The following is a 15,460-nucleotide window of genomic DNA, read 5'->3' as shown; positions in this document are numbered from 1 at the left end:
TCGGCTGAGGCCAAGGCGGAGTCCGAGCCCTGGGGTCGGGCGGAGCGGAGTTCGTCGTCTTCCGGGACTTAGCCTGAGTCCGAGCCCTGGGTCGGGCGGAGCGGAGTTCGTCGTCTTCCGGGACTTAGCCCGAGTCCGAGCCCTGGGTCGGGCGAAGCGGAGCTTCCTATGGTGCCTTCGACAGGGCCTGACTGCCTGTCAGCCTCACTCTGTCAAGTGGCACCGCAGTCGGAGTGGCGCAGGCGGCGCTGTCCTTCTGTCAGGCCGGTAGTGGAGCGGCGAAGTGACGGCGGCCACTTCGGCTCTGCCGGGGGGCGCGCGTCAGGATAAAGGTGTCAGGCCACCTTTGCATTAAACGCTCCTGCGATTTGTTCGGTCGGTGCGACGATTTAGTCAGGGTTGCTTCTTAGCGAAGGCAGGGCCTCGGGCGAGCCGAGAATATGTTCACCGTTGGAGGGGGGCCTCGGGCGAGACGGAAATCCTCCATGGTCGGCTGCCCTTGTCCGAGACTAGGCTCGGACGAGGCGTGATCGAGTCCCTCGAATGGACTGATCCCTGACTTAATCGCACCCATCAGGCCTTAGCAGCTTTATGCTGATGGAGGTTACCAGCTGAGAATTAGGAGTCTTGAGGGTACCCCTAATTATGGTCCCCGACAAGAAGGTTGCGGCGACGACATGAAGACAACACATGATACTGGAGATAGATTTGTGATCGATGGGACGATTGGACGACACAAAACAGTGGCCGAAATATGGTTTTCGTGTTGGATTTAAAACCAACATTGATTTAGGGAATCCCAACGAGGTTCGTAAATGTAGAGATGAAATTGAGTTTTGTATGGAGTTTGTAAATTTAAGGACCGACTTTATATAACTATTGGAGAAGAGTTTTCTCAAAAACGTCTTAAATTTATATTTAAAGAGTTATCTACATAACTATTGGAGATGCTCTAGGTACTGGTTTATCTTTTTTATGTTGTTGCATAGATTTTTGTGAAATTTTACATAAATATAGAAATCTATGAATATTTATCTATTCGTATTTTTGTCAGAGATAAAATCGGGTTCATCTGGGTGTCTTTTGTCTTCTCAAATTTCAAATGGGAAACCGAGAGCATATGAAGGGGAACTGGGGAAGGGATACACATACACTACTGCACGTCTACACTAGTACTGACTACTGAGGTGGCCCGAACAACCTTTATCCGATTATCCCCCCGCATTATCTCTCTCGGTAGTTCCCCCGTCCCCCTCGCGTGCGCTCTGTGGCGACGACTGCTCGGCCGCCGCCGCCCTACGCGCAGGCGCCCAGGTTTCCACCTTCGCCGGCGACGAGCGCCCACAAGGTGCGCACACCCCTCCTCCTCCGCTCCTGCCGTGCGAAACCGAGCACTCAAACCCAAGCTCTTTGTATCCGGATCTGAAATCTGGTCCAATTACAAGTGTAGTAGACATTTATTACGCCTAGAAACTTCGAATTTCTTTGCAAAAAATTGTCGGGGCGGGTCCGCCCCTGCTGCACCTGTCTTCGATTAAATGTACTGCCTCGGGCGAAGTTGGTCGGGTTACGCCGCAGTGGCCAATTCGAGTTTGGAAACCGCCAAGGTCATTGGATGGGAGTCACTGGAGTAGTGGAGTGTACGGTGCTTCCTCAGTTCTGAGATCTGAATGTAGTTTGCTCACTCAAGTTGGATTCCTGACTCTTCAGTTGGCGGCAACAGATTTTATCTTTGTCATTCATGGTTCTGAGGAATTACCCTTTTTTTTTGTGACCCTGATAAACTACCGAGCATCAGAATCAACCTACGCAGGACGTTAATTCTGTTTTGCTTAGATTCCATGTCTTCTTTGATGCTAAAATTTGGTGTGGTTAGCAGGAAAACAATGGAGTGGTGGGCTGCTGATGGTTTGTACTACTTCCGGACCTGAAAGGAGCTTTTTACAATGGCACCGGGAAGCAGCATTGTGACTGTAGTCCCCGAGTCGGACTGTGGAGATGACGATGGGCTTTCTGAATCACTTGGGGGTATCATGCTTGACGTAGACTCTGCAAGTAAACCGTGGTCTACATCGGCATCGCTAGCCAATGTTGCATTGTCGTCGCTGTGTGGCTTGAATGATTTGCTCGAATGCCCAGTGTGTACCAACTCGATGCGCCCACCTATACTCCAGGTCTGTCTGCTTAGACTTATCTTCTCCTTTTTATGTGCTTTGGTGATTGCAGTATGCATCTTCGCATGTTATCTGTATGCAAAGAGAATGCTGATAGCTTACATTGCCTATTAGATGTGTAGATTGAGTTAGTATAGAAGGTGGGTTATATGGTATGTATGTTGCATTTGCACCACCTTAAGTTATCTAGGTTTGCCCATTGATCTCAAGTTGTTCAAAATTCTGTTCTATTAAACATCCTAGTGTAACTTTTGTTATTGTCACATTGTAATCGACGTTAAGTTCTCTTGTATCCATGTGTTTATATCAGTCCTTTGTTTCCTCCATATGTTTATATCAGTGTATGCATAGTGCTGGAGCCCATGTATATTAGTTTATGTCTTCACTTCCTTAGAATTTGGTATGGTACTATGATCATGACCATCAACAAGCTTAAAGGCTTTATTTATAGCGCATTGGGATATTTTCAAGTTCCCCTGCCCACTCCACATACATGATACTATTGCGTGTTGTCTGTAATTAAGTTTATTGCATCCTTGGTCTACATTTTTTTGTCGACGAGTTATCTTTATCCTTCCAAAGAAAAGGTTAGCCTTATTATAATCACAATTCCGAAGTTGAGGTAATGTTTCTACACATTTTTTCATTAGAATAATTAGATGAGTTGCAAACTAATCGTGTTACTTGAATAGTGATGGTATCCGTATCACTTCAGGATTTACATCATGTAATTTAAACACCAGCTTCAATTGCAGTGGCTAGAGTTGCAGAGATGAATCCTGGAAATGGTAATGGTAATAATCTACTGGTTCCTTTGTTTCTGCAGTGCCCAAATGGCCACACGATCTGCTCTAGTTGCAAGCACAGGGTAGAGAACCATTGCCCAACCTGTCGCCAGGAACTGGGAAACATCAGGTGCCTAGCTCTCGAGAAGGTGGCAGAGCAACTCCAGCTTCCGTGCAAGTACCAGAGCACGGGATGCACCGAGATCCACCCATACAAGAGCAAACTGAAGCACGAGGAGCTCTGCAGGTTCAGGCCGTACAGCTGCCCGTACGCAGGTTCCGAGTGCCTGATCGCAGGCGACGTCCCGTTCCTGGTGTCCCATCTCATCAACGACCATAAGGTGGACTTGCACGAGGGCTGCACGTTCAACCACCGGTACGTGAAGCCCAACCCGTACGAGGTGGAGAATGCCACGTGGATGCTCACTGTAAGTAGAATGACGAGTTCTGTTCGTGCTTAGGTTTAGATACATGGGGAATTTTGCTGGTTATTTGATCTGGATTATATCTGTATGGTAGATATATGCATTTGACTAAAGTGACCTGCATAGCGATCTTCCTAACTAATAAACTTACTTCTGAGACGTCTTGTTTTTTTCTGAATGTGATCACACACTTGTGACTTGTGTTTGATACATGCAGGTTTTCAAGTGTTTCGGGCAGCACTTCTGCCTGCACTTCGAGGCGTTCGTGCTGGGGATGGCGCCGGTGTACATGGCGTTCCTGCGGTTCATGGGCGAGGAGAGCGAGGCGCAGGGGTTCGGGTACAGCCTGGAGGTGGGCGGGGGCGGGCGGAAGCTGACGTGGCAGGGCACGCCGCGGAGCGTCAGGGACAGCCACCGGAAGGTGCGGGACAGCTTCGACGGGCTCATCATCCACAGGAACATGGCGCTCTTCTTCTCGGGCGGCGGCAGGCAGGAGCTCAAGCTGCGGGTCACCGGCCGCATCTGGAGGGAGCAAGGGCAATGAAAAGCACCCCCGCACACATTCCGTTGACTGGTGGTTATGGTGGTACACCGCTGTGTTCCATTCCATCCCATCATCCGGGGGCAGCCTTCTGCTCAGCTCCTCGCCATGATTCAAGACCCCATTCCGTGTTCGTCCTGTGCATTTGCTGTATGTACAGATATTTTGCATACCTAGCCTGGAACTAGACCGTCTGCAGACATGATTAACACGTGGGGAAAGCCCCGGCAAAACCTGCCAGTCTGGTATGTGCTCATGTTAATGCCTTTTGCAATGTCCCCCTGCGAGGCTGTCAGAACAGGCGTTATCGTTAAAGCATCTCCACACCTATAAAAATACCATATAATTTAAAAATAAATATATTTTATAAAATTTAGGGTACCAATAAAACATTTTGCTCTAATATTAAAGACTTAAATTTAGATTATAGAACAACCTACTATGATGTAGTATATTTGAGCCACTTGAGAGGGTATCATATAATTTTTTGACCAAAGTCCTATATTTTAATTTGAGGCACTATTTCGAGGCAAAATCTATGCTTAACTCCCTATCATTGTATTATGGTCTTGTTTATTTTTTACGAATTTTTCTGAGAATCTAGGTGTAGGATGAATTTTACCATGAGGATTATGTATCAAGGAAGATGGAGAGATCTATAAGGTTTAAAATTTAGAAAGTGGTGGATTCGTACTATCGTAACGAATCGGTCGATTTTATATTCACGTTGATTTTGTACTGTTTTTATTAAAGTGATTCTTATAAGAGTGAGCTGAAAAACTAGTTTGATGGAGTTTAACAGTTTATCCTAGCTAGAAGCTAGGAGAAATATACCCAATAAACGACGTGCCGGAAAAGGAGCGTAGTGCGTAGATTCCCGGCAGAGCTGAGACGGTCACGGGATCTAGACAAGTCGCGTGCCGGTGGCCTGGCATCTGGCGCGTGTATGGATGGAATTTGTTTCTAAATATATTTTATATTTAAAGGCTTATATCAACGACGCTTTGGCCGAGTGGTTAAGGCGTGTGCCTGCTAAGTACATGGGGTTTCCCCGCGAGAGTTCGAATCTCTCAGGCGTCGTTTTCCTTTTTATTTTTTCCCCATCTTTCTCAGGCAATATTTTTTCCCCCTCCATGCCAAAAAGGAATCTGAAAAATCACCTATTGTACTCCGTTGCGACCTCACCGACGCACGAGGAATTTCCAGGAGAAAACAACTGCCATGTGTCATAAAACCGTACGACAAAAGCTTGTAATCACCAGAACCGCAGACGATCTCTTTTTTATTGTAAAAAAAAGTAGACAAAACAACCACGTGCACCACCAGCACACAAGATCAACATCGCCGGCATTGCATCCGTTCAACAATTTACAAACAATCTCAGGAGAGAAAAAAAAGTACGCGAGTCCCTGCCGGATGAACAACTGGCTCATATGATACCAACACGGCAACACCGACCGAAGGAACTCCACCACCACCAGCGGGCAGCCACACCCACCAAAGGAATGCGCTCGCGCTGGAGCATATTCTTGTGGGCTTGCTGTCAGTTGGCTGAGGCACTGAGCTCACTGCATAAAAACACAACGGGCATTTTCAGAACGGGTTCAGCCGGTGGATGAGAACTGGAAGAAGTTACGCCGGGCGCAAGGGAAGGAAAACGGCCTATGACTCCCTTGTTTCGGTTATGAGTGGATTGAAGAGGGAATTTAGGGCATGTTTGGTTCGTTACCCCAATTGCCACACTTTGCCTAACTTTTCTGCCTAAGGTTAGTTATTCAGGGCGTGTTTGGTGTGGCGCCTAAGCCACCACACCGCGCCACACTTTTCAGCCACAAGTGTGGCGGCCAAATCGGCCGCCACACTTGTGGCTGAAAAGTGTGGCGCGGTGTGGCGGCTTAGGCGCCACACCAAACACGCCCTCAATTCGAACGACTAACCTTAGGCAAAGTGGGGCACAGTTAGCCACAAACCAAACAAGCATCCCATCCGATCCACATGCAACCGAAAGCTCTGACCGAGCTGAGCCTGTTCACATACTACTAATGAAAAAGAGAAAAGTGGGTCCAGTTGCGTGCTCAGAATCGCACATAACCTTGCGCTGGATCAGATGGAAGGGCCAGCGACCGAAGTCGCGTGGCCCGATTCTTGCAGCTGCTTCAGGGTGGACGCAAGCCAGTCGAGCCCGTCGTAGAGGCCCTCGCCGCGGAGCGCGCAGGTCCCCTGTATGTGCCAGATCCTGTTCCTGAGGTCGTGCAGCCCCAGCCCTTCGCTGACCTCGTCCGTGCTCATCGTGCCTCTCTGTGTGAGCAAGAGAAAGGTATCAGTCTCAAGAGTGAAGAGTATCGCTCGATCGCTGCTGCTCGTTTGAACCTTCTGTACTGCTCGTTTGAACCTTCCGTAAAGCTCAGGACATTAACGACATATATAGCAGTTCTAAACTTGTTGTCTTCTCAATTAGCCATAACTGAACTTGGACGAAATGTTTTTGGTACTCTAACAGGTTTCCATGAGATGATGAGAGCACCGATACAAAACTGAAATAATGATAAAAGAAGAACATGTGCTAACTACCCCTACCCATTCTAAGAAGGGGACTTCAAAATATAAATAAATAAACAAGGTTGTAACTTATAAGAAGGGTCTCGGTTTAACTTACCAGGTCCTGTTTGTTTGCAAATACCAAGATTATGCTGTTTGCCATCAAAGGGTCCTTGATAATGGTCTGGAAGGAGGAAAAAGGACGCATGACATCGTATCATCAACGGACATTAATCTAAGGGGCCAGGAAGTCTTTATACTTGATGTAGGTAGTATGACTGTCTTACCTGGAACTCTTGCCTCGCGTCTCTGATCCTTTCTCTGTCCAGAGAATCAACGACATAGATCTGCAACAAACCCAAAGCTGAAACACAAACTTAGCAAGAAGACCAAATGACCTTCGATTACTATTATGCAGGACACTTACTAAGCTACCCTATGCAAAAAAAAAAAAATGCAGGGCTGTGATGTGGATATTAACTACTAACTCCGTTCTTGAATATATGTCGTCCTCTAGTTCATTTTTGAATTAAAATGCGACAAATAAAAAAGAATGGAGGGAGTACAATGGAAGAGGAAGAACAATGCACAAAGTAAACACCATATCAAGAGTTGAGAAAGACAAGGGAACCAAAGAGACATAATGGGAAGCTACTCATGTGTCTCTGCACTTGCAAGTAATAGTTATTACCAGTGCATCAGAATTACTCAGGTACATCTTCCACAGTGACCTGAGTTTTTCTTGCCCACCCACATCCCACACAGTGAATGCCACATTCTTATACTGAACCTTCTCGACATTAAAACCTGCAGGACGGATGGAAATTATGTTACCAGAGGTAGCTATTGGATAGAGAAATGAGGATTGCAGCAGAGTCAATCCAGACGCCAGAGCATTATGTTAGGCATGAAGTTTAAGTATAGTTCCATTTGATCATGTAAAGTTGTGTCAAGTAACACGATCTAGAAGAAATTGTTTATGACTGCAACTGCAATAACAAGGAAACTAAAATTAAAATGAAAAAAAAATATTAACAAGCCTGATAGAAAATGTCTTTTCATCCAAATCATTGATCATTGCATTTCTCAGCTTCATCTTCTAGAAATATATCATCATGAATTTCCAAATCAAGATTGGAAGTATAATGCTTAGAGGAAAGTCAGTTTTTTTAACCAACAGATGCAATATACACAAATGCTTCTGCATAGATATCAATTAAGATCAGATTACGTCTTTGAAGCATGTGTTATACCACTATTTGAACCAAATGTCCATGATCATGGTTTCCTATTGTTGCCTTCTATTTTTACTCTGTACTCTCAGTAGAAAAAAATCACGAAAGAATTCAGCAAGGAAAAAAAGTTTTTGGTTCGATATTTTATTTGGAAACACACATAATAAACAAATAAATGTATCAGTTTATAGAATAAAACTGCATGCATGCCACAATCATTCAGCACTGGAGATAAATGGTAAGTAAATTAAAAAGATGATATGGGCCACCTACCGACTGTAGGGACTGTTGAAAGAACCTCTCCCATGTGAAGCCTGTACAGTATTGTTGTTTTACCAGCTGCATCCAGACCAAGCATCACAACCTTGAAGAGGGTAATAACACGGTAAGTGACAGACTTAGGTAAGCGCTAACAAAAAGAGAGGTTGGAACTGATGGAGGATTATACTATGAATAAAAGAGCGCTATCTATAAGCAGAGATGTTTCTCTTGTCAGAAAAAAAAAGAAAAAAACCGGTGAAGAAGAGTTGGTGGAATGGTTTGTTTGACTTAATAAGGAGGATATGGAACATCTATGTTTTTAGCTAGAATCACTGGAATTCTGGTCGATGACTCATCTTTCAGCTCAAAATCAGCTGGTCGGAAGGCTGTACCCAGTATTCCTTGAGTGCTATCTCCAACCACTTGAATTCATCTAAAAATTCGCACTTTGCTGCTAGGGACTAGGGTGGTATAGTTTTATTTAGGGCACGCATGCAGAGACGAGGGCGATATAGTGAGCAAGCACCGAATTGGGAAATCGATAGGCTTCTGCATGGCACAAGTCAATAACCGAAGCTAAAGAGCCATGTAATCAAGACCAACAGTATAATCCTAGACAACGGATCCCTGGTCACATACCACTCCCCGATACAAAACCAAGAACTCGGATCGAAGCTCTACCTCTGACAATGGAACATCCCCGTCAACAACATCCTCGCGCAGTACCGGCGCCAGCAGTCCTAAAACATTTCTTTTTCAATCCGCGGAGAAACTAGAGCAGGAGCCTAGGAGTTGGCAGAGCCAGCAGCCAGCCTACTTGAGCAAGGAGACAGGCAGAGCAAGCAACCGAATCGGGAAGGAAGGGAGCCGGAAGAGGGAGAGGGGGCGAGATGGAATCATCATTACATACCCTCATCTCCCTGGTGGAGAAGAAGGAGTCGAAGAGCCTGCGCAGGGCCTGCCCCATCTTTCCGCCGCCGCTCCCACAACTCTTCCGGTCAGGTTCTTGGGCAGCTGTTGCCCCCTCGCGGGGCGGGCGGCTGCTCTTCTCCCTCCCCCTGCTCGCACCCCACCCCCGCCGGATTCCTTCCGTCCCCTAGAGCTCGAGAGGAGTGGATCGCGGGAGGGAACGGACAACGGTGGCTGGCTGCAGGCAGGGCCGGCGCTGGACCAAGCGGGCGCGGGCCGGTCCAGTGGGTGGGGTTGGTCAGGTTTGGTCTGGCGGAGAACAGAGACGGGGAGAAGCAAGCAGACAACCAGTGGTGTGTACCGTGTATTCTTGGTTTGGTCTGGCTTGCCACCAAAGTCAGAAGACAACACGCACACGTAGAATGCTTTCCTTTGCTTTGCTTGGTGCCGTCTGCCGTGGTGTATCTGGAATCAATTTGACTACTTAGGCCTCGCGCACTTTTGCTAGATTCGAGACCATTCAGCACAATGCTCGTATTCAGATCATGACAACATAGAATGGAGTCAATTTATCCTAAGTCAATAATAGGACCAATTTAATTAGCTTGTAGACCAAAGAAAACACAACATACTTTCATGTCTGAACCATCTTAATAGAAATGCAATACCTTCACAAATACTAAAAGCAGCCTGTCTTCTCACATATATAATATATGTCTCGAATTGCTATATTAACATTGCACGATTAACAATTGTGAAACCTTGATCATATAACTCGCCAAACTTAACAAGCTTCTCCAAATTGAGCAAGGACTTCTTTGGATTAAGGCAAGCAAAAGCAACCAATAACTTATGAATTTCCTTGAAACCGACTGAAAAAATCTCCTCGTTTATCTAAATAAAGAGGAGCAATATTCGTCAATAGATCAACTACTTATAAACTTATCTAATCCAATTATCAGTTATGCAAAATTGTAAATGTAAGTAGTATAACACTACAACTTGTCGCCTTGTTTGCTTAGTGCTTATCTGCATGCCGGGAGCGCTCGAGCACTGTAGCCTAGAAGGGTGCTGGGAGCGACGACCGACGCGGCGTGCCTGTGCCTAACGAAAGGGATGACCGGGGTGGGTACGTCGCGCTCGCACGCCTACGCGGTACTGAAAGGGAAATATGCCCTTGGGCCATTTCTATTTTGTTTGGTGATTAAATGGTCAACACATTATCTTAGACTAACATCTTGATGTATGAGCATAGGCACATATATTTGAAAGGCAAATTGAGAAACATAGGAAAAGTGCATTTGATATATATTACAAATCCTATTACATTAAAGGAACAAGGTATGGTTCTAGCACTTAGTAAATTGTTTTAGTTGCTAACTATGTTTATCTAAGTGCTAGGAAACTTCTCGAGTCCGAACCATTTTGGAGGAATGGTGTTTGGCTAAGATTAGCCAAACTTGTCCCAGTCTGGGAGCACCGGACTGTCCGGTGTGCCCAGGCTAGTTAGCCGGCGAATATGTCGCTCTTGGAAATTCACCGGGACACCGCGGCTGTAACTCACCGAACTGTTTAGTGTGGCAGTCGCGCGCCTGGCCAATGATCGTCCGCGTAATATGCGCAGGACATGTTAGCCTGGCCAACGGTCAGCAGGTCGCACCGGACTGTCCGGTGCGCCACCGGACTGTCCGATGTGCCAAGTGATCAACGGTCGGCTCGGCTGAATAAGGAAGGAGATCATCTACTGTGCAGTCTCCAGTGTGCAACGGAAAGTCCGGTGCACCTACGTACAGAAGGCAACTAGGGCCTTCCAAATAGAGTTCCAACGGCTTCTAGGTCCCTTGGGGCTATAAAAGGGCCTCCTAGGCGCCATGGAGCATAACACAAGCACACTTTGAGCAATCTACAACTCCTAGACTCCGCGACCACACCGTCGATTCATTAGATAGAGATTTGAGCGTGTTCTTAAGATGTGACTCCACTGTTCTGATTCTTGCGCTCTCTTTTTGACCTATGTGCGTGTTGTTGCTGTGATTGAGTTCTTGTGTGTGTTTCTACTCCCTCCTTGCTCCGATTTTGATTAAGATCATTTGTGTAAGGCGTGAGAGATTCCAACTTGTGGAGATTCCTCACAAACAGGATTTGATATAAGGAAGATAATTGTGGTACTCTAGTTTGATCTTTAGATCACTTGAGAAGGTTGAGTGCAACTCTTGACCGAAGGAGGTCATCACAACATGGAGTAGGCATTGGCCGAACCACGAGATAAAATTGCCATGTCTGTCCATTTACTTTCTTGTGATTGTTGTCTTCTTGAGTTCTCATATTCACTTGTATTGTTTGTCCTAAGTTTGATACACATATCAAAGGAGCAATCAAGTGAAGAGTTCTCCCCTCTCCATTTCTACTCATAATAACTTGGTTTAGTTTTCACTAACACTCATTATAAACAAAATTTGTGTTGTTTAGAGTTGATTTTTGCATGATAACCTATTCACCCTAAAAGTCCCTAGAGGGGGGGTGAATAGGCGAAACCTGAAATTTATAAACTTTCAACACGCACTAAGGTCGGGGTTAGCGTTAGAATTAAATCGGAGTGTGGAAGATAGTTCTCCTTGCTTAGAGTTGCTCAGTCAATGCGGATAACGTTTGGGAGCAAACTCAAACAATATTAGCAAGGGAACTTTTAGAGAGAGAAAAGAGAGAAAACAAATCAAGTCAAGATCAACAAGTGAACACAGTGATTTGTTTTACCGAGGTTCGGTTCCAAAGAACCTAGTTGAGAGCACCTAGAGGGGGGGGGGTGAATAGGTGATCCTGTAAAAACTTAAAACTTATAACCACAAAAATTGGTTAAGTGTTAGTACAATGAAATCAAGTGGCTAAGGACCGAGCTCTTGCGAAACACAATAGTCACAGTGAGAACAAGCACAAGAGACACGATGATTTATCCCGTGGTTCGGCCAAGTATAACACTTGCCTACTCCACGTTGTGGTGTCCCAACGGACGAGAGTTGCACTCAACTCCTCTCAAGTGATCCAATGATCAACTTGAATACCACGGTTTTCTTCTTTCTTTACTCTTTCCCGTTTGCGAGGAATCTCCACAACTTGGAGTCTCTCGCCCTTACAATAAGGATCAAAGTGAAAGTACTAGAGTAAGGGAGGGAAGCAACACACACAAATCCACAACAATACGCACACACATAGCCAAGACTTGAGCTTAAATGAATAGCACAAAGTTCACCACTAGAACGGAGCTCAAATCACTAAGAATGGCAATTGAGTGCGCAAAGACGGAGTGTGAATGATTAAGAATGCTCAAAGTATGCTTGGTGTTCTCCTCCATGCGCCTAGGGGTCCCTTTTATAGCCCCAAGGCAGCTAGGAGCCGTTGAGAGCAATCCAGGAAGGCAATTCTTGCCTTCTGTCGGGTGGCGCACCGGACAGTCCGGTGTGCCACCGGACATGCACTGTTCACTGTCCGGTGCAGATTGCTTTCCTAATTTGGCGCAGCCGATCGTTGAAGATTTGGAGCCGTTGGCGCACCGAACAGTCTGGTGCCCCCATCAGACCGTTGGCTCGGCCACGCGTCACGCGCGGATTGCGTGACCGACCGTTGGCGCGGCCGACCGTTGGCTCACCGGACAGTCCGGTGATTTTTAGCCGTACGCCGCCGACGAAATCCCGAGAGCGGCCAGTTTGACCAAAGCCAGCCTGGCGCACCGGACACTGTCCGGTGCACCACCGGACACTGTCCGGTGCACCAAGACTGCGCAGAGTCTTGGCTGCACAACCAAGTCCTTTTTTCTTTTGTCTTTTCTCTGATTCTAGCACTTAGACAAATATGTTAGTACACAAAAAACAATGTACTAAGTCTAGAATCATACCTTTGTGTTGATTTGCACTTCATTCACCATTTGGCACAGTTTAACACTTAGACCATTTGTGTTGGCACTTAATCACCAAAATACTTAGAAATGGCCCAAGGGCACATTTCCCTTTCAATCTCCCCCTTTTTGGTGATTTATGCCAACACAACAAAAAACAACACATAGAAGTGCAACATCAATGCAAATGAGAACAAGAATTGTTTTTGATTCAAATTTGGCATATTTGGATCATCCTTTGCCACCACTTGGTTTTGTTTTTGCAAATCAACTTCAATTTCCTATCTCTAAGTCAAACACACTTGTTGAGGCATAAAGATAGGTATTCCAAGAGAAATTGATCAAAGATTCAAAAACTCCCCCTTTTTCCCATAATCAAACATTCTCCCCACAAGAGACCATTTTTTGACAAAAAGAGACACTTAGAGTATTTTGACAAAACAAAAGTTCTAACTCTACTATTTTCAAAATTCTCAAGTGGTAGCTGATCCATTTGCTTTAGCCTTAATTTCTCCCCCTTTGGCATCAAGCACCAAAACAGAATCATTGTTGGCCCTTTAACCTCATTGCCTCACCAAAATCGTCAAGTAAGAGCAAAAAGGCAATAAGAGCAAAGAGATAAACTTGGAGGAAATTACCCTCTCATCGGAGTGCAGTGGAAGTCTTTCATGGTCCAAGTCCACCTTTCCCTTTCAATCCACTTTTGAGACTAAAACAAGTAAACTCAAACACAAGATTAGTCTCAAAGTGTCAAGTTGTAGCATGCCTCCCCCTAAATAAGTGCATCACTTTCAAATAGACTTGTGAGGTCCGGGGATCATGTATACAACTTGAGCACCATAAATAAGCAACAATATGCAAAAAGAACATGATCAAAGGCATAAACACATGTATACACTAGATCGATCCAAGTTACGCGAATCTAAGACATTTAGCTCACTACGCAGCCTGCAAAAGGTCTTCTCATCTAAAGGCTTGGTAAAGATATCGGCTAGCTGGTTCTCGGTGCTAACATAAAACACTTCGATATCTCCCTTTTGCTGGTGATCTCTCAAAAAGTGATGCCAGATGTCTATGTGCTTTGTGCGGCTGTGTTCAACAGGATTATCCGCCATGCGGATTGCACTCTCATTGTCACATAGGAGTGGGACTTTGCTCAGATTGTAGCTAAAGTCCCTGAGGGTTTGCCTCATCCAAAGTAGTTGCGCGCAACACTGTCCTGCGACAACATACTCGGCCTCAGTGGTGGATAGGGCAACGGAAGTTTGTTTCTTAGAACTCCAAGACACCAGGGACCTTCCTAAGAATTGGCACGTCCCTGACGTACTTTTCCTATCAACCTTGCATCCAGCATAATCGGAGTCTGAGTATCCAATCAAGTCAAAGGTAGACCCCTTTGGATACCAGATCCCGAAGCAAGGCGTAGCAACTAAATATCTAATTATTCGCTTAACGGCCACAAGGTGACACTCCCTTGGATCGAATTGAAATCTAGCACACATGCATACGCTTAGCATAATATCCGGTCTACTAGCACATAAATAAAGTAAAGACCCTATCATAGACCAGTACGCCTTTTGATCAACGGACTTACCTCCTTTGTTGAGGTCAACATGTCCATCGGTTCCCATTGGAGTCTTCGCGGGCTTGGCGTCCTTCATCCCAAACTGCTTGATCAAATCTTGCATGTACTTTGTTTGGGAGATGAAAGTGCCGTCCTTGAGTTGCTTCACTTGGAACCCAAGGAAGTAGTTCAACTCGCCCATCATTGATATCTCAAATTTTTTAGTCATCTCCCTGCTAAACTCTTCACAAGACTTTTGGTTAGTAGAACCAAATATTATGTCATCGACATAAATTTGGCACACAAATAAGTCACCATCACAAGTCTTAGTGAATAAAGTTGGATCGGCTTTCCCAACCTTGAAGGCATTAGCAATTAGAAAGTCTCTAAGGCATTCATACCATGCTCTTGGGGCTTGCTTAAGTCCATAGAGCGCCTTAGAGAGCTTACACACGTGGTCGGGGTACCGTTCATCCTCAAAGCCAGGGGGTTGCTCTACATACACCTCCTCCTTGATTGGCCCGTTGAGGAAAGCACTCTTCACATCCATTTGGAACAACCTGAAAGAATGGTGAGCGGCATAGGCTAACAAAATGCGAATAGACTCTAGCCTAGCCACAGGAGCAAAAGTCTCCTCAAAGTCCAAACCTGTGACTTGGGCATAACCTTTTGCCACAAGTCTAGCTTTGTTCCTAGTCACCACTCCGTGCTCGTCTTGTTTGTTGCGGAACACCCACTTGGTTCCCACAACGTTTTGCTTGGGACGTGGCACCAGTGTCCAAACTTCATTTTGCTTGAAGTTATTAAGCTCTTCCTGCATGGCCAACACCCAGTCCAGATCTAGCAAGGCCTCTTCTACCCTGAAAGGCTCAATAGAAGAGACAAAAGAGTAATGCTCACAAAAATTAGCTAATCTAGAGCGAGTAGTTACTCCCTTGCTTATATCACCCAATATCTGATCGACGGGATGATTCCTTTGAATCGTTGCTCGGACTTGAGTTGGAGGGGCTTGAGGTGCTTCTTCCTCCATAACATCATTATCTTGTGCTCCCCCTTGATCACACGCCTCCTCTTGATGAACCTGTTCATCAGTTTGAGTTGGGGAATGCACCATTGTTGAGGAAGAAGGTTGATCTTGC

The 15,460-nt window shown here is 45.6% G+C and overlaps 2 protein-coding genes and 1 non-coding gene across 4 annotated transcripts; 2 read left to right on the top strand and 1 right to left on the bottom strand.

The window, feature by feature from the left end:
• The first annotated feature begins 1,117 nt into the window (after nt 1-1,117).
• LOC100170245 (uncharacterized) lies at nt 1,118-4,203 on the top strand. 2 transcript variants are annotated; one of them, XM_008682714.4, is made up of 4 exons: nt 1,118-1,348; nt 1,880-2,174; nt 3,001-3,387; nt 3,602-4,203. In XM_008682714.4, exons 2-4 carry the CDS (start codon nt 1,947-1,949, stop codon nt 3,926-3,928), a joined length of 942 nt encoding a protein of 313 aa, XP_008680936.1. In that variant the 5' UTR covers nt 1,118-1,348; nt 1,880-1,946; the 3' UTR covers nt 3,929-4,203. The 2 variants fall into 2 exon arrangements, with proteins under 2 accessions (XP_008680936.1, NP_001123598.1); NM_001130126.1 differs by lacking the exon at nt 1,118-1,348 and having other exon boundaries at nt 1,947-2,174; nt 3,602-3,928.
• Nucleotides 4,204-4,923: 720 nt separating this feature from the next.
• TRNAS-GCU (transfer RNA serine (anticodon GCU)) lies at nt 4,924-5,005 on the top strand. Its single transcript has one exon. It is a non-coding gene; the product is annotated as a tRNA-Ser (tRNA).
• A 250-nt stretch (nt 5,006-5,255) lies between these two features.
• LOC100192472 (ADP-ribosylation factor B1B) lies at nt 5,256-9,116 on the bottom strand. Its single transcript, NM_001137692.1, has 7 exons — nt 8,870-9,116; nt 7,972-8,062; nt 7,155-7,270; nt 6,751-6,810; nt 6,582-6,647; nt 6,018-6,223; nt 5,256-5,493 (listed from the first exon to the last, which is right to left on the bottom strand). The coding sequence occupies exons 1-6, from the start codon at nt 8,924-8,926 to the stop codon at nt 6,029-6,031; spliced, it is 585 nt and encodes a 194-aa protein (NP_001131164.1). The 5' UTR covers nt 8,927-9,116; the 3' UTR covers nt 5,256-5,493; nt 6,018-6,028.
• Between the last annotated feature and the right edge of the window lie 6,344 nt (nt 9,117-15,460).

Source organism: Zea mays, chromosome 5 (assembly GCF_902167145.1).
Source record: "Zea mays cultivar B73 chromosome 5, Zm-B73-REFERENCE-NAM-5.0, whole genome shotgun sequence".
Classification (NCBI taxonomy): Eukaryota; Viridiplantae; Streptophyta; class Magnoliopsida; order Poales; family Poaceae; genus Zea; species Zea mays.
The sequence above is the reverse complement of the archived record's forward strand: the minus strand, read 5'-3'. Positions and strand labels throughout refer to the sequence as shown.

Excerpts from the sequence above, each read along its gene's own strand:
- LOC100170245 (XM_008682714.4), top strand. The coding sequence starts at position 1,947 with ATGGCACCGGGAAGCAGCATTGTGACTGTAGTCCCCGAGTCGGACTGT. Across the intron at positions 2,175-3,000 it reads TGCGCCCACCTATACTCCAG|TGCCCAAATGGCCACACGAT; the intron begins GTCTGTCTGCTT and ends TTGTTTCTGCAG. Across the intron at positions 3,388-3,601 it reads ATGCCACGTGGATGCTCACT|GTTTTCAAGTGTTTCGGGCA; the intron begins GTAAGTAGAATG and ends TGATACATGCAG.
- LOC100192472 (NM_001137692.1), bottom strand. The coding sequence starts at position 8,926 with ATGGGGCAGGCCCTGCGCAGGCTCTTCGACTCCTTCTTCTCCACCAGG. Across the intron at positions 8,063-8,869 it reads TCTCCACCAGGGAGATGAGG|GTTGTGATGCTTGGTCTGGA; the intron begins GTATGTAATGAT and ends ACCCTCTTCAAG. Across the intron at positions 6,224-6,581 it reads TTGCAAACAAACAGGACCTG|AGAGGCACGATGAGCACGGA; the intron begins GTAAGTTAAACC and ends TTGCTCACACAG.